Raw genomic sequence first — 17,509 nt, forward strand, 5'->3', positions numbered from 1 at the left:
AGACCCCGACAGGAGGGAGCCGGGAGAGGTTTGACTCCATCTTCACTCCAACAATAGGGGTGGGAGGGAGCAGGAGGGTTTTTTCAAAGGCTCCCAAATTCTCGCAGACAATAGCGGCCCCCGCTGCCCCCCCCTTACCCCCAACCCAGGCCGGGACCCACCCGCGGGGCTGGGGGGCGCCGGGCCCCGCTCCGCCATCCCGCCCCCACGTGATCCTAATTAACCCCCCCCGCCGCTAATAGCGACACATTCCGGGAGGGATTTGGGTGGGGGGCGGTGTGACCCCCCCCACTTAGGGGCGAGGCCACCTGTCAAGGGGAAGAGACTGGGAGGAGGTGGGACCCCCCATACCCGTAGCTCGGGGGGATCCCCCCGCCGTTTCGCCACCTGCGAGCCGCGTGGGACGCGCGTGGAGCCGGGCTTTGCGGGGGGGCAGTGAGGGAACGCGAGTGCTTTTTGGGGACACCGCGATCTTCCCGCAGCCTCGTCCCAACTGCGGCACGCGGGATCTTCCCGGGTCCTCATCCTCGTCCCAACTCCCCCCACTCACACCCGCCCACGCGTGGCTGTTGGGGGAGCGGGCCCGGGGCCAGGCGGGACAAAGGGCCGAGTGACCGCGGCTCCATTTCCGGCGGGAGGACACTGCCCGCGGCCTCCTCGCCCCGCGGGGGCACAGCGCCTCCCGCAGACTCCCCGGCCCCGCGCGGTGCTGGCAGCGGGTGGGCTGCCCGAGCTGTCTGTGGTCCTCCCCCTAACCCCCCAGCGCTTCCACAGGAGGATCGATGTAGCTTCGTCCACGCTGAGAGCCGCCTCCCCACGCGGGACTCCTTCCTGCGTGGCCCCACTGCGCGGGGAAGGGGCAGTGTGCGGGGGCTGGGCACACGGGAGGTCGTGGGGGCACCCATCGAGGGGGGAAAGGCTCCGTTTGGGGTCCTCCAAGGGAAGTCCCGCGTGGGGGGGTCCCGCGTGGGGGGCGCCGCCGGGCCGGGCGCTACGGAGCTGTCCGTGGTGCTGAAGTGCGCACTGTCCAGCGTTCTGCGCGGCGGCGACGGCGGCGGCAGCTGCCTTCCTCCTCCTCCTTCTGCTCCTCCTCCTCCTTTTCTTTCTCCTTCTCCTCCTCTTGCCCTTCTCACGCCCCGCTCACCGCCGGATCCCTCCGTTCTCGTGAGTTCCACCCACGCTGAGCCGAGCAGCTTCTTAGGGTGTAGGGGATGGAGGATGAGGAGAAGGGGGAGGATGTTTTTCCTCTTGAAAGCAAGTGTGGGCAGGCATGTGAGCTGGGTCTGGGTGGTGGTGAGGACGTGGCCCTGATGCCCACAGCGAGCCGAGTCTCCATGACCTCATGCAGTGGGGATGGGCAGAGCTGGAGGTACTGCTACCAGCACACAGTGGTGTTAATAATGCAGTGATGCTCATAGGTTGTCTATCATCTTTACATCAATGACAATGGGGATAGACGTCGTGGGGGAAACCACACTAACAAATTTCTTATCCGAACATCACTCTTGAGTCAGGTCCTCAAAGCCAACGAGCTATCTACGGTAGCAGGAGATCAGAGTCTGGCTGGATGCTCTGCCTCTATGGCAACAGAGAGGACAGACGGAGTGTCCTTCTATTCCTTATCCATGTGCCATCAAAAGTGACCAAGCCCCGTGTCTCCCCCGGCTCTTATGGGACCTCTCTGTGCCACTTCCATCCCCGCTCCCTACCAACACGCAGCGGTCTGGGTGTCTGCTGTGTTCCCCATTCCCTGCTCCTGGGATCGCCGCTCCAGGACCGTCCAAGGGAGTGGCGGTGTCTGGCACCCTCTCCTGGCCAACCTGGGGCAGCTCGCCTTGATTCTCGTTTTCGTTTGCGGAATAATTTGGATAGGGTTGTGGAGTGAGAAAAAAATAACATAATTTGGGAGACTCTTTTGTGTCGCTCCCTTCCTTTCCTGCTTCCTGATGGCACCATTTCTTAATAGTTCTCAGTTTCTGCCCATCCTCGGTGACTGCCCAATTACACGACCCCAAGCACAGCACCTCCAGGCAGTGTTCCACTGGGATCCATCTTGTCCACTCCTTGGCCTAGTACCCTCTTTCTGTGTGTGGTGTATTTGTTTTTGGGGCCTGGTGAATGGCACATGTGAATGGGAAGGGGACTCCTTCCTGTTCTTTCAGAGCCAGTCGCTGCGCCTGGCTCCGCTTCAAGGGAATAGCCAGCAAAGCGTCCGCTTTCACAAATAATGGCTTCATTAGATTGAAAGAAGTGGACAGTGACCTCTCTGAAATGGACTTTCTGACCCTCTGACCCCTGCTGACCTCCGGCCCCAGCTCTGACAGATGGTAAATCTTCCCCCGTGCACACGGCTGGGGTGAGGGACAGCAGCGCCTGACCCAGTGCCAGGCACCACCGTTGCCATCCAGCCCACTGGGTCCTAGCCCCACAGGATAAGGCCCAGGGGCTGTGTGAAACCAGCTGTATGGGGTACAGATGTGGCAAAGATGGGGACTGGTGTTCTTTTGGTGCTGTGGATCAGGTTGGCGGCTGGCCCCAATGGCTGTGTCTGTGGTGCCACCTCCCAGGATTGGCAGCACCACTGTGTGATGATCAGAAAGGTACAGAGGTGTTCTCTGAGCCCACTTTGGGATGAACGAAACTGTCCCCCCTGCCCATCCCATTGGGCTTAGCCCTCCTGGCTGCACTCACAGAGCCCACCACCACCTCTCTCCCCGTCAGCACAGTCCCATTTGGGTGCTGACAACCACTGTGTGGCCAACTCACCCCAGTTCTTCCAGTTTTCTGATGGGGAAACTGAGGCACATCAGGAATCCCAAGGCTGGCGCTTGCCACCATGGCATGGTCCCCAGCCATCCTGATGCCACACACCTCCCTCCTCCCAGCATTGTGCACACGCCGCTGACCTTTGGCTATGAAGCAATCAATAACAGAGGCCGTGGTGCTGCTCCTCTCCCTTGGCCGTGCCCCTAATGAGCTCCGCTGTGATTGAGGGACTGTCAGGTACCTCCCCTCGGTGGGGACATGGGGGTGTATCAAGCAACCCGAGGCAAAGGTGTGCTCTCAGGGATGCCCTACATGGGAATCCCAGCACTCCAAAAGTGCTTCCTTGGCATCAGTATATTTTGATGGAAGGGTGAGGAGTGCTTGCTTGCGGCGTGCTGTGGTGCCGCACTTCCCTGCTTTTTGGGTAGGGTAAGAGGGGTGCCCAGTTATGGAACCAGAGTGATGGGTCCTGCTCAGGTCCATGGACTCCACTTTGCACCTCAGCTCCCTTCGATAAAAGCCCCAGGGCAGCTCTGATCGATCGGCTGCAGAGCAGGGATTGATCAGGATTTCAGCCCCATACATATTCCTGCTCTCTGATAAAGGGAAATCAATAGCTGAAAGAGATCATCCTCTGATGCGGCCCCTCCAGTGGCAGCCGCCTCCAGAAGACCCAGGCAAGCCCTGTCCTTGCCCCCTAAATGGCAAAGAGGGTTCTCCTCCTCCGTGTGCTTCCACACAGCCCATCGCCTCTAAAACCCACAGCTGCTGCAGGCACCGCCCTATGCTCAGACCCTTCCTTAGTGCTGAGAGCTGGAAACTCATTGCAGGTGTGGCCAGGCTCTAGGTCAGCCCAGGTGGCTGCTCGTTCTGCCACTTCTCACATCCCTTCTCCAGCTGTGCCTCAGCTTCCTTACCTGTGAAATGTGACCTGCGCTCGGGTTTTTCTCCTGTCTACTTTCATTTCTCACACCCTGAGCTCGTGCCGTGCCACCACCATGGTGCCATGGGGATGTGGCTCTTCTGCACCCCCCCCCCCCCGCTGCGGAGCTGGGGAAGGCAGCTGGCATTATTCCTGAGGTTTTATTCAATAAAAATTCTTTCCTTTGTAACAGTGCTGCCCCGATCCCGGGGCCCTGTTTGCTCTCCACATACCGGCACTGAGCTCCTCCAGCAGCTCTGGTGCAGCACCAACCTTTGCTCCCAGCACCTCCTGTGCTGGGGACCCTATCCTGGACCCCACACTGGGGGGTTTCCAGGTGTTTCACAACCCTACAATGGGGATAAGCAGGGCAGAGTCCAACTCGAACTGGCAAATCATCAGCGGGTGGAGGACAGCAGAACTGTGTGCTTCTCAGATCCCATCCTGAAACCACTGCCAAGGTGCGGGGTGCCCCAGTGTCCTCAGGCTGGTGGCTGTGCGTGCTGAACCAGCGCTGACTCGTGGGGCGGTGGCCTGGGGCAAGGCTGGGAGCCGAGGGCAGGGTGAGGAGCCAGGGCGGGTGCCACTGCCCCGAGCTTTTCTGGGACATTGCAGCCCACACTCCGGGCCATGTCTCCTGTGGTGGCCCAGGGCCAGCATGATCACTGCTCTGTCCCCCTGGGGGCCTGCGGAGTGTATATGGCACAGGCATGGTGGATGTCCTCTGTGACCACCCTGTCCCTCTGTGTGCCACGTGCTTTGGGTCCTAGCACTGAATTCAGCTGCAGCTATAGCCCTGGGACCCCCGGTCCCACAGGGGACCAGACCCAGTGGTGGGAGGTGGCAGTGGATGGGACAAAGGTCCCACCAAGATGGCCAGGCAGGGGTCTGGGTGCCCCACCAACCCAGGCAGGCCAGTCTCCCCACCGGCACTGCTGAGTCTCAGGAAATGGAGGAGCTGGGTGCCGGGGAACCAGCCCGACCGGCTCCCCAGCTGTCAGCACCTGAGGAATGCCAAACCTCCGCTCACCAGGGCTGGGTGCTCACCGAGGGCTGGGTGCTCGCTGGGTGACTCTGCCGGTCCGCCCAGCTGCAGCGTGCTGGTGCAGGGAGCAGCACCCTGAGCCCTGTGCAGTGCCTTCGGCGCGGTCGGTCAGTGCAGTGCCCACCTGGCGCGGCAGGACCCTCGGTGGCAGGTACGTGGGGCACGGGTTGGGGCCACGGATGCTGTGGGGGCCAGGAGCTATAGGGCAGCTGCTGCCACTCAGGACCACACTCAAATCCATGCACTGGTGCTGCTGTTTAGTCCCCACTGAGCTGATGACGGCACTGGTTGCGTTGCAGAGCCCGTTTCTGCCTCTCTCAGCTTCAACTCCTTCAGGCTTTTAACCTTATTCCCACCCCAAAGCACATCCCCATGCCCACCGAGGGCAAAGGAGTGCTCACCTACCCCCAGTGGCCCTGCAGCTAACAGATAGCAGGGTCTCCAGCCACCCACATCCCCTCCTCTCTGCAGGGCATGTGGCTGCGGGAGCACCGGGCAACAAAAGAGGAAATGGAAATTGCCCTTCCCTAATTATTAGTCCTGATCTGTGCAGCAGCCACCCAAACCAAATTCTTGATTTTCCTGGAGGCAGCAGGTCTGCTCTCACCCATGGACGTTGGGAGCATCTTGGTGTGTCTGCAAGGCCAGGCTTCCCCATGGCCACCAGCTCAAAGCTGGACACAGGTTGCTGCTACCCAGCCCTTGGTCCCTTCATTACATCAAAGCAATCTTAATTGGGTTCTGGGAGCCCTGATCAGGCTGCTTGGAGACCCTTATGAATAGCAGGAGCCAACAATTAGCTGAGTGGGTTTGCTTGGGTGGGACAGGTGATTAATTGCTGTGCCAGGTGCCCGTTGCAGCAATACAGCTGGGTTTCATTGCAGCATGTCCTAGCGTGCAGGGATGGCCAGAGCCTCACCTGCCTCCATCCGGGGTGCCAGTGCTAGGCAGGGCTGCAGAGCATGGGGCTGGTGTGCCCTCCACACCTCCAGCACCCACTGGGTGCTGGAGCCGGCTGTGGCCCTGCAGACCCAGCCGTAGCTTTGCTGATGTAGATGCATGGCCCTGCCTGAGCTCTTCCCAGCCTCCAGCCATGCTCACTATCCCAGACATGGTCTCATTGCCTGCTGCAAAATGACACTAACCCTTCCTATATAGACCAGAAAGACCTGCTGGGCTGGGGCGCATGGCAGGGGAGAAGGACCCAGCATTCCCATGTCATCACCAAAATGTTCTGGTGGAGGGCAGAGCAGATGGGATGGAGTTTGGAGGGGTCCAGCTCCAGATGAACCCCACAAAGGGGAATCCTCAGTGCTGACCCCAGGGATGGTGGAAGCTGCCCCATGGGAGAAATCCATTTCTCATCCAGGAGGAATCAGCCCACAGAGGGCCTTCTCCATCCCCAGACAAGAAAGTGCTAAATTTTGCTGCTCTTTGGGCTGTGCCCAAGTCCCAACCCCTCCCGCTGCCCCTGCAGCCCATATAGAGCCACTCTTTGGGTTGCTGACACCAAACAGCCCCTAATTGGGAGATGCTGAGATGCTGCCACACTTCCGTGTCATTCACCCACAGCTGCTTCGTCAGCTGCTTTCCATATCCCAAACACAGCAATAAAACCGTTCTGGGGCAGTCACGCAGCCCTGTGTGGCGTCGCCTCCGCCAGCTGTGGCCTCGGGGTACCCGTGTCCTCGCCAGCAGCACTCAGCATGGGGACAGGGGTGCTGGGTGCCCACTCAGCTCAGGGTGCAAGCAGCAGGTAATTAGCACAGCTCGTTTTCTTGTGCCAGTGGGGCCTCAGATGTAGATGGAGCAATCCTGTCTTTGCTGAGCAATAATTGCCATGATCAAGGGAAGATGCTGCTGGCCCCAACCTCCTGCAAAACCTCTGGGTGCTGTGGCACAGACCTGCTGAGGCCCTTTCACCTCGTGGAGCTGCTTCCCTGTTATTTTTGGGGCTTGTTTGTTTGCTGTCTTTGCTGACTCGGTGCAGTCCTGCGCCCTCCTGACTCATCCCGCAACTCGGGGCACAGCACAGCATGGCCAGATCCTGCCCTAGTGGCGTGGCAGAGTGCTGGGACGTGCAGGCATTGCATTACATTGTATTGCATTGCATTTTGTTGCATTCATTTTGTTGCATTGCATTTCATTTCAATGCATTGCATTGCATTGTATGCATTGCATTTCATTTAATGTCACTGTACTACATTGCATTGCATTACATGTCATTGCATTTCTTGCATTTCATGTAGTTGTATTGCGTTTCATTGTGTTGTGCTGCACGTTATGTCATGTCATTGCACTGCATTTCATGTTGTGTTGTTGCATTGCATTGAATTTAATTGCATCAAATTTTATTGCATTGCAATGAAGAGATGGTGGTACCCTGGGTCATGCATGGGTGAGCATCCCGAGAGGTGCTCTAAGGAGACACAAATGTACCATTTGTGTGCATGAGACCCCCCCGAAAATGTCCCGAAGGACCATGGAGGGGAGGACCAAAGTCTGAAGGGATGGCCTCGAGGTTTGGGGTCTCAGCTCAGTTGGATTCCCGGTGCCTCTCCCTGCAGCTCCACCAGCCCTGCTGCGTGGTGGTGGGGGCCACAAGGATCTGCCGTTCCAGCACAGTGTGGCGAAGGGCTTCATCTCCAGCGCTGAGCTGAGCATGAAGCAAACAGCAGCACCTGGACCCGAGGGCCGATCCCGCTTCCAGAAAATCTCACTGGTGTCCCGGCGGCTGGAGCACACGGCAGGAGGGGGGGGCCGGGATGGCAGCCCCTCCCGCGTCTCCCTGCTGCTGCAGGCCTGGGAGAGGGAGATTGTGGAGAAGACAGCATCGGGGCCGAGTGCGGTGACGCAGCGCAACTGCTCGTCCTCCGTCAGCATCCTGAAGGACTTTGCGGCGCACGGACCCATCTTCTCACAGGTCTTCTCGCCACGGCGGCAGGAGGAGAAGCAGGGGGACGACACAATGCCTGCGCCCCGAGATGTCCCTGTGCACCGTGAGAGCTACATGCACGGTGTGCTGCTCCCCACCACGCCCCGCTGCCAGCGCTCAGCCCGCGACACCAAGCCCAGGGCCAGGCATGTCACTGTGCTGCGGGAGGGCAGGGAGGCAGAGGAGGGCAGGAAAACCCAAAATGGAGCATGCAAAGCCACCGCGGTGCCCTCATCGCATCAGAAAGGCTGTAAGCCGGATGGTGGTGGCATCACCAAGATCACAGCACGTGGCAAAAGCTCATTGAGCACCTTGGATACTGGGGGATCCTCCAGGGAGAAATGTTCGCCACAAGATGAAACCATGCCCAATGCAATGCCAAGAGGCAGAGACAAACCCCAGGACCTGCAAATCAGTACAACCAGTGCCCAGTGTCCTCTGGAAGATCAGTCTGGAGTCTGGGAAGGAGGTGCAGTGCATGGGGATGGCTCTATTTCAGCCACACAGCCCAGGACAGAGAACTCTGAGGGAGCAGGTGACACCTCCGTGGAAGTAAGCAATGGGACTGACCTGTTACCTGGAGCACGTGCATCTCCAAAGAACACAGAGGTTGAGATGGAGGAGGGTAAGATGGTGGAGGATCAGCAGGGTGTGGCCCAAGATACCCAGAGCATCCCTGAGCCTCCCATAGAGAGCACTGCAGAACCCCAGCCTGAGAGCGTCCCCAAACCCCAGCCTGACAGCATCCCAAAACCTCAACCTGAGAATGTCTCCAGACACCAAAGTGAGAGCATCTCAAAGCCCCAAATGGAGATCATCCAGGAGCCCCCCCATGAGTCCCCCGCTCCTCCATCCGAGAGTCCCTCAGATGCATCCGAGGAGGACCCTGAGTTGGTGGTGGACATGGAGATCTTTGTGGACACACTGCGCAACATGGAGCCCTCAGAGATGCGGAAGGTGCCCAAGGTTCCGCGCCAGCCCCGGCCCTCGGCGTTGGGTCGCTGCACAGCACTGCCACCCATCCACGAGGACCGTGTGGCCCCGCGCACCCACATCTCGCTGCCTGTCGCCCTGCAGGAACTGCTGGCATGGGGAAGGGGCGGGCAACCAGCTGAGACCCCTCTAGAGGGCACTGGGAGCCATGACGAGGAGGAGGAGGAGATCGAGAACCCCTACCTGAGCCCTGGGGAGAAAGCACTGAGGAGGGCTCAGAATGGCAATGGGGAGCCAGGCTCGCTCCTGGGGGGAGCGATGCAGGGCAGGGCCACGGGTGAGCGCAGTATTCTGTTCCGAGGGAACGTCCTCAAGGGCATGGCACTGCTCTCTGACTTCCTGGAGCACCGTGCAGCTGCAGTGGATGAGGCCAAGCCCTACTCACGCCTGGACAACAGCGTGCTTTACAGCCGCTTCGTATCCCCTGCCAGCACCCATAATGGGGTCCCCAATGGGACGGGTGCTAGTGACCACCCCAGCACTGAGCTGGAAGCACTGAGTCCTGATCACATTCCTCCCATCCCTGAAGAGCCAGAGAGTGCCGGTGCCCCGTACCCCGCTGACATCCTGGTGAGTGCTGCCCTGGAGCAGTGCCTGGGGGTGCTGGGGCACATAGGGGATATCAGGTCTGAACCCCCTGAGCATCTTCCCCCTGCTTCCAGCCTACAGATGGTGCTTTGCATTGTGGGAAGCTGTGCTGCATGGCCCCCAGTACGATGGGAGGGTGCTGGGATGGGTGATAGGAGGGTACCAGCATAGGCAATGAGAGAGTACTGGGATGGGAAGATGCCAGGATCGGTGATGGGAGGGTACCAGCATAGGTGACAGAGGGTACTGAGATGAGAAGGCGTTGGGCTGGTGATGGGAGTGTGCTGGGATGGGTGATGGGAAGGTACCAGAATGAGCACTATGAGGCTACCAGTAGAGGTAATGAGAGGGTACTGGGATGGGCAGGTGATAGGAGGGTGCGGGGATGGGTGACGGAGGGCAGGGGCTGGGCAGAGGCTGGTCCAGGCGGTGCAGGAATGCTCAAGGTGTGGCTGCTCGGGGCAGTGGGAGGGATTTGCTGGCTGTAGATGAGAGGCTTTGGCTGCTGCTCTGTTGGGCTGCAGCAATGGCTGGTGCAGCTGACGTCCCTCTGCGCTCTTCATGTGTCCTCGGGTGTGCGCAGCAGGAGGACCAGGAGGGCTCTGTGAAGATAAACGCCAGACCCGGCAAGGTACGGGGCGTAGGGCCAGGGCTGGGCAGGACTGGCCCCGGGGCCGTGGTGCTGAGCACTCTGCTGTCACCCCAACCAGATCATCCTCTTCTCCGAGGCCGGTTTCGCAGGGCACAGACGGGAGATTTGGGGTGACGTCCCTGACGCTACATCTTGGGAGCTGTCACACAAAATATCCATCAGGGTCATCCGTGGCGGGTAGGGACCATGCGGGGACAAGGAGGAAGCACAGGGCTGGGGGTGGTTGGGGAGGAGGCCGTGTCACAACCCATGTTCAGTGGTGACCATTCTGCCGTGGGAAATGGCCATGGCCATGAGCCAGTATCGTGGAGGCAGGATGTCCCCACCCAACCCATGCTGCCGGAGGCTCTGTATGGCCACATCCTGCACCCTGCCATTAGGCAGAGCCCAGTAAGCACAGCAATGGGCATTTCCCTGCTGGCAGGTGGGTGATGTATGAGAAACCACGGTTCCATGGGCGCAAGTGTGTGCTGGCAGAGGGAGACGTGGAGATTGACAACCCCTGGATGGTGTACGGGCAGAGCGATGAGCCACGTGGCAGTCGGCCCTTCCGCATCGGCTCCTTCAAGAGGGTGGTGAAGGTGAGTGGCTGGAAAACAGGGTGCAGAGCCCACCCAGAGCCAGCCACCCCTCATGCTGCTCTCCCCACGCCAGGATTACCGCACACCTGAAATCAGCCTGTTTGCTGAGGAGAACGGTGAAGGTGCCAGGCTGCAGTTCAGCGACTCGGCTGAGGACACTCGTGTGCAGGGCCAGTCACTCACCGCTTCCTCCATCATTGTGCACTCGGGACTGTGAGCAGGACAGGGCACGGGGTGCTGCTGGCATGGGGTGCTCCCAGCAGCCAACAAGCATTTGGGTATTTCCTCTCCAGGTGGCTGGTTTACTCCAAGCCCTTCTTTGATGACGACCCCTATGTCCTGGAGCCAGGCGGGTACCCCAACCTGAAGGCCTGGGGAGCGAAGGATCCATCCATCTGCTCCATGCACCCCATCAGGCTGGTGAGTGCTGGCTGCTGGAGCACTGGGGCCGTATTCTGTGTGAGCACATCGCTCTGCTTCTCATTCCTTTTCCCAGGGCTGCCCGGTGGTGGAGCGTCCCGGCGAGCCGCAGGTGGTGATCTACGAGGACGCGGGCTTCCAGGGACGCAGCTTCACCATCAGCCGAGATATCTATGACCTGAAGCGCCTGCCCGAGCTGCCGCTGTCCACCGTGGGCTCAATGCGTGTCCTGGGTGCCTGGTGAGCAGTGGGGTCACCCCCAGGAGAGGGCTCAGGGGCTGCGGAATGACAGCGAAGTGGCACATCTCAGAGATGCTCAGCTGTGGGGATCGCAGTGCTCATCTGATCTCAGTGTCTGCATGCAGCTGGGTCGGTTACGAGAAGGAGGGCTTCCGCGGCCACCAGTACCTGTTGGAGGAAGGGGAGTACCACAACTGGCGGCAGTGGAGCGGCTATGGCAAGGAGCTGGTGTCCTTACGGCTCATACGGACGGTAAGGGCACCACCCCATGCACTCATAGCATCACACGGGATGCGGTATGGAGAGCAGCCATCCTCCAACCCCTTTCCTACAACAAACTGAGGGCTTGGGGTTTGTACCTGCAGGATTTCTCTGACCCGGCACTGGTGCTCTTCGAGGCCATGGACTTTGAGGAGGGTCCCAGCGTGGAGCTGAGCGAGGCGTTGCCTGACATGCAGCTGGCCGGATACGGCACCATCACGCAGTCCATCCACGTGCTGAGTGGCGTGTGAGTGTGGAACATGGGACATGGGGACAGAGGGGACACAGGGACAGCCAAGCCTGAGCCTGCATCCCCCTGGCAGGTGGGTGGCCTATGAGGGCCCCAACTTCTCAGGTGAGCAATACATCCTGGAGAAGGGAGTGTATCGCAGCTGTGAGGACTGGGGGGCCACCAACTGCCGCATCACCTCGGCACAGCCCATCCTGCAGGTAGGTGCACATGGATCCCCCAGCGCCTGGATCCCCCCTGCACACCCACGGGTGCACCATGGGTGTGCAAGCTGGCAGCCAGCCCCACTCTGTTTGCTTGCAGGTTAGGGAGCACAACCTGCACTTCGTCTCCAAGGTATGTCGTGGTGTGTGGGGAGGGGGACACACCCCTCTCGGTGTCACCACTCTTTGTGGGATGGTGACAGTGCTGCTTCGCCTGTCTCACTGAGCCCCTCCACGTCTCCTCCCCAGATCCTGCTCTTCTCAGAGCCTGACTTCTTGGGGGAACACCTTGCCTTCGAGGATGAGCAGAGTGCCCTGCCCGACAGCTTTGTGCCCCGCTCCTGCAGGGTCCGTGGGGGCAGGTAGGGCACTGGGGACTCACTGCTGGGGAGCAGGACAGGGAGTCTGGGAGCCATGGGGGCTCCCTGGGAGTGGGATGGGGGTGCTGGGGAGACAATCACCCACCACAATGGCCACATCAGCTCAAGCATGCTCCTCTGTTCCCCACCAGCTGGATCCTGTTCGACAGCCAGGCCTTCACTGGGGAGCAGCATGTGCTGTCCGAGGGCGAGTACCCTACGCTGGGTGCTATGGGCTGCCTCTCGTCCACTGCCATCCGCTCCTTGAAGAAGGTCCCAGTGGTGAGTGCTCATCCAACATCGCTGGGGCAGAAACCCCCAGGAGCCTCCTTTTTTCCCAGAGTGCATGTTCTCCAGCCCCAGAGCCCATCCACACACATGGGTGCTTGCTTCCTCTAGCCTTCCCCCTTTACGCCTTCATCTTTGCCCCCTCCCACAGTTCTTCTCGGAGCCCTCCATCTTCCTGCATGGCCTGGAGTGTTTTGAGGGAAAGGAGATTGAGCTGAATAACGAAGTGCGGAGCCTCCAGGCAGAGGGCTTCAACAATCACGTGCTGTCCGTGCGTGTCAAAGGCGGCATGTAAGTGAGACCAGCCCCGCCGTTCCCATCCCAGCCGGGATCTGTCTGCCCACTGGGGCTGACTGGACTCTGCCCGTCCCCACAGCTGGGTGTTGTGTGAGCACGGAGACTTCCGAGGCCGCCAGTGGCTGCTGGACTGCACCGAGATCACCAACTGGCTGACCTACAGTGGGCTGCAGCACGTGGGGTCCCTCTACCCCATCCGTCAGGTGAGCATCCAGGGAGCCCCAAAACCAGCCCCAGTGCAATGGGACTGGGGGAAGCGGCACCCTGCTGCCAGTGCTCACCTATGAAAGGTGCCGCCAACTTGCCATCGGCTCCCTGCTCCTCCCTGCAATTTGTTGTGGCGAAATGCTCCCCATGGGCAAGCACCTTGCACAATGTCTCAACATCATGGTGTGGCGAGCCATGCTGTGCCAGCTGTGAGATGAGCCAGGGCCACAGCCATCACCCTGGCACCACTGAGACATGCACAACGTGGTTCTTGGGTGCTGCAGAGATCTTGAGCAAAAGAGCTTATCTCCTTCCAGAGACGGATCTATTTCCGCATCAGGAGCAAAGAGCTGCAGCTCTACCTGTCTGTTCCTGATGACGTGGAGGACATGAAAGCGGGGCGCGTGGTGGTCTCCAGCCTGAGCGAGCAGAGCAGCTCCATCTGGTACTACGAGGACGGGCTGCTCAAAAACCAGGTCAGGGCTACAGCTTGGAGCTGGAGGGGAGCTGGGAATGCCCTAGAGTGACCTTTTAGGGCTTCCACCAGCTTTTTCCCAGGATAACCTCAGCCCCATCACCAAAGCCCATTGATTCCCTCTTCCTCCAGTCTCCTCTGGAGACATGAATGCATTTCTGCCACACCTGAGGATTTTATCACCCCGATCAGCCCCACCCCTCACCGTTTTCCTGCCTTCCCCGTGTCCCACACCCAGAACCAGATGCTTTTGACATGGAAACCTCCAAGCCCAAAGCCTCTGAACTTCACCAGGTGGAGGCAATGGAGGGGATGGGGCCGACATGTGACCACCTCCCGTTGCAGGTTGCCCCTGCCATGAGCCTGCAGGTCATCGGGCCAGCTGGGAAGGGAGCAAAGGCTGTGCTGTGGTCCGAAAACCGGATGCCACGTCAGACCTGGAGCATTGATTCTCAGGGACAGATTCGCAGCCAGATGTTTGAGGATATGATCCTCGATGTAAAGGGTGAGGTCATGGTGTCGGCACAGGGGCTGCTGTCCCAGGGACCCCATTGAAATGGGGTGTCAGATGGGGCCACTCTCGTTATTTGCAGGCGGCCGATCGTATGACCGGGACCACGCCATCATTTGGGAGGCAGCTGAGGAACGACCCACGCAGATCTGGGATGTACAAGTGCTATGAGCAGGTAGCGTATGGCCCTGGTGCCAACAAGTGTCACAGGGAAGGATAGGGACACCCTGCAGTGGTGGGAGCTGCCTCCTGCCCTGCTGCTCTGGTGGCTGCTGCCATGAAGGATGCCCACGACCACCTCCACTGCCCACCTCCCTCATGGAGTACCACAGGCACACGTGCTGCTGACCACCGTGGGACACTCAGAGAGCAACGCAGCAGAGCCTCTTCCCCACCCCATTCCTCTCTCTGAACTGTATTTATGTACGTGTGTAAGATACGGCCCCGCCCGAGGGGGCCAGCCCTGCCCGCGTTTGGTCTCTGTCTCCTCGTCGTTCTTGCCGAGCTGTGCAGTGCTCCTCACAGCACAGGGCCCAATCCTGCTCCCCAGGCGGGAGCTCAGTGCCCTCTAGTGTCCAAAGGCCGCCAGCAACACCCGAGCCTTTGGCTCTGAAAAGCAAAGCGCACAGGCTGCACGCCTGAGATAGCAGCGTGTCTGGCTCTGGATGCTGCTGTAAGGGCAGAAGGCTCTGGGTCCCTCTGCCCTGAGTGCAGCAGGATGAGATGCCCTGGGGATGTGTCCTGGCACTGCCAGACTGGGCTGGGCTGTGCCAAAGAGATGGAGAACAGCACAGCAGGACACTTGGGCCCTTCAGATGGAAGGTGTTTAACCACGGAAAACTCTGCCACGGAGAAAGGTGTGAGGGAATCAGAGAGTGGTTAGGTGCTACAGGATGTAATGGTTTCAGTCCCAGACTGAGATAGTGATGGTCCTGGGCTGATGGTCATCAGCACCCTGCTCGGCTGCAGGCTTGGGATCGCCAAAATCCATCATTGCCAAGACAAGCCCTGCTGCATGTCCCCACCACAGCTCAGCTCCTTCCTCCAGACTCCAGGACAGAGCTGTCCTCCACCCAAGCGGGGCAAGAGCTGCCCAGGAACATGATACAAAGCCAGAAGAGACGCGGTGGGGGCTGTCTGCACACCCAGACACCGAGTGCTTCTGTCCTCGCTGCTGGGCAGAGCAGAACGCTCCTGGTTTGCTCAGCAGGTTGGGCTCAGCTTGGGGACATCACGTCATGGGGAAGCGACCAGTTACCAACCCTGCAGCAAAACCGGGCTGTTCTGGCGGCGACACGCAGCACAACGCCTTCCCTGTGGGTTTCTCCCGCAGACAGGGCACACTGAAATCCTGACATCAGGCAGCTCCAGCTTGCCAGCGTCTGCTCTGGCTGTTGGCAAGAGCCATGACCAAACCTGTGGTTATGGCGAAACACCCCCAGCTGCTGTGAGGCTTGTGGAGGCAGGAGGTCACCAAAGCACCCAGATCACAGCACACCGCACAGGAGCCCCAACAGCCGCCTGCAGGCAGCAGCTGCGTGCAGGGCAGGGCACACACACACACACACACACACACACACACACACACACACACACACACACACACACACTGCTGCGCTGGGCAGGAACAGAGTGGCTGGGGCCTGGAGGAGGGCGAGGACAAGGTGCAGGGGCAGCGCTGGGACACAGAACTGCAGACCTGCCACCGGCCCACGGAGCTGGCTGCGGCCTGGTGGCGAGCACGTGGGAGAGGGGCCCGGCCGAGGCCTGAGGCTGCCCAGCCGCGCTGTGGCTGCCCCGCAGGGTCCGCGTCTCTCGCAGGGATTCTGCCGACGGGGTCGAGCCCCTTAGTGTGGGGCGACTAACAACGGACACACGGCGGCAACACACCACCACCGCCAGCAGCGGCTTCATCCCGCCCTCATATAAACCCCGCCGGGCCGGAATAGGCCAGGACCGGCAATTGTCAGCTCCGGATTGGTGAAGAGCTGGATGACTTCAGCTCGGTGATTGGCCTGCTCGGCAAAGGCCGCCTGTGGGTGGACAACGCTGGGTCGAAGGCGGTGCTGCGGTTCCGCCCGGCGCTGCCGGGAGCGTTGTGCCCTTGTGCATCCTCAGCCCGCGGTTAGGGCGGGGCCGCCCCGGAGGTGCGGGCTGGCTTCGTCCTCCCGTTAGCGAGCCCGTCCCAGTGCCAGCCCTGCTGTAACAGCGCAGTACCGCAACAACGCAAGAAATAAACACGTCAGAGCCTCCGTACTTTATTTCTCAAAGCTTCACAGCACGACTGTGGAGGTTGTGGTCCTCCTGGAGGCTGCGGCCGTAGGGAAGAACCGTGGGGACGCGGCGACGGGAGCAGGCTGGGCCCAGCAGTGGGGCTCTGGGGTAGGGGGACGCCGGCCTGCGGGGGCCTTCGTGGGGGAGCGCAGGGCCCCGCTCAGCACAGCCGCAGCAGGAAGGCCACAGCCAGCCCCAGGGTGAGGGGCAGGAGGGCCGGGCTGCCGCAGGGTGGGCTCTGGCCTTGTATCCCATCTGTCATGGTGCTGTTGTGCTCTGCCCGGCCTAAGGGCTGGAAAAGAAAATGGAAGAGTTGGTGATGGCTGCAAAGTGAGGCAGAGAGCAGCGCTGGGTGGGATCTCCCCATCTTGTAGTGTCCCAGTGCCACGTGGTCTCCTTGGCACCTGCCACACGCAGGCAGAGCTGTGGGCTTCTGGGTTTTCCCACTACAGGAAGCGAAGTGAACACACCCTCATGCTGCTGCTCTATTTAGAGGCAGGGGCTTTTAGAAACGGCAAGTGGGAAAGCAGAAGGGAGGGGCTGGCGTCTGAGGAAGTGGCTGGGGATGTGGGGCCTGCGAGCCCAGTGCTGGAGGATGTGGGGTGCAGAGACGGAGCTGGGAAGGCCCCTCCTGGAACCAAGGGGGAGGGGAGTGAACACCTTCCTGTTGCAAGGGGCACCGCAGTCGTTACATGAAGTGGTAATGCAGCTGGGGTGGAAATTTCAGGGCAGTTTCCTTCCCTCTCTAAAGGGCTCCTTCTGAATTAAGGCATTTGCTTGAACGCCTCCCGCCATGGCTGCGCAGAACCACTTTCTTTGTATTTCACTGCTCCTTGGCCCCACCGGACCCCTGTGGAACTGGAATGATGTGAGCGATGAGGAAGGGGACATGGATGGGCTCCATTTTGCAGGCACTCTTTTTAGCTGTGAAGTTTTGCTGTCACAGGGTGGGATGCTGAAATGTAAATGCATCTCATGGAGCCTGCAACATATCACCTCTGTGTGGCATTTGAGAGTGACACCAGCTCAAACAGATCTGGCCTCATTACCAACATGCAGCACAAAAAGAATAAAATGGACCCAAGAGCTGCTCTGAGGAGCATCACCCTCCCCAGAGGTCTTTACCCACTTCCAAGCAGCGGTCCCCACCCAAGAGATAGCTGCTATCTGCCCACATGGTGCTGGGACCCTCAAAGGGGCCTCCCAGCCGTAAAAAGACAATATGCAAAAGGAGAAAGGGAA

General features: G+C 59.9%; 1 protein-coding gene across 1 annotated transcript; it reads left to right on the forward strand.

The window, feature by feature from the left end:
* On the forward strand, positions 7,128–16,559 carry CRYBG2 (crystallin beta-gamma domain containing 2). Its single transcript, XM_021375708.1, has 19 exons — positions 7,128–7,131; positions 7,301–9,408; positions 9,833–9,875; positions 9,937–10,078; positions 10,326–10,482; positions 10,556–10,695; positions 10,776–10,902; positions 10,979–11,142; positions 11,268–11,394; positions 11,508–11,650; positions 11,727–11,853; positions 11,957–11,989; positions 12,106–12,218; positions 12,368–12,497; positions 12,655–12,794; positions 12,880–13,003; positions 13,325–13,483; positions 13,828–13,987; positions 14,076–16,559. Exons 1-19 carry the CDS (start codon positions 7,128–7,130, stop codon positions 14,162–14,164), a joined length of 4,230 nt encoding a protein of 1,409 aa, XP_021231383.1. The 3' UTR covers positions 14,165–16,559.

This window comes from Numida meleagris, chromosome 22, assembly GCF_002078875.1.
Source record: "Numida meleagris isolate 19003 breed g44 Domestic line chromosome 22, NumMel1.0, whole genome shotgun sequence".
Classification (NCBI taxonomy): Eukaryota; Metazoa; Chordata; class Aves; order Galliformes; family Numididae; genus Numida; species Numida meleagris.

Coding starts and splice junctions, on each gene's coding strand:
- CRYBG2 (XM_021375708.1), top strand. Junction 10,903..10,978: donor CCATGCACCCCATCAGGCTG/GTGAGTGCTGGC, acceptor TCCTTTTCCCAG/GGCTGCCCGGTGGTGGAGCG. Junction 13,004..13,324: donor CCCTCTACCCCATCCGTCAG/GTGAGCATCCAG, acceptor ATCTCCTTCCAG/AGACGGATCTATTTCCGCAT.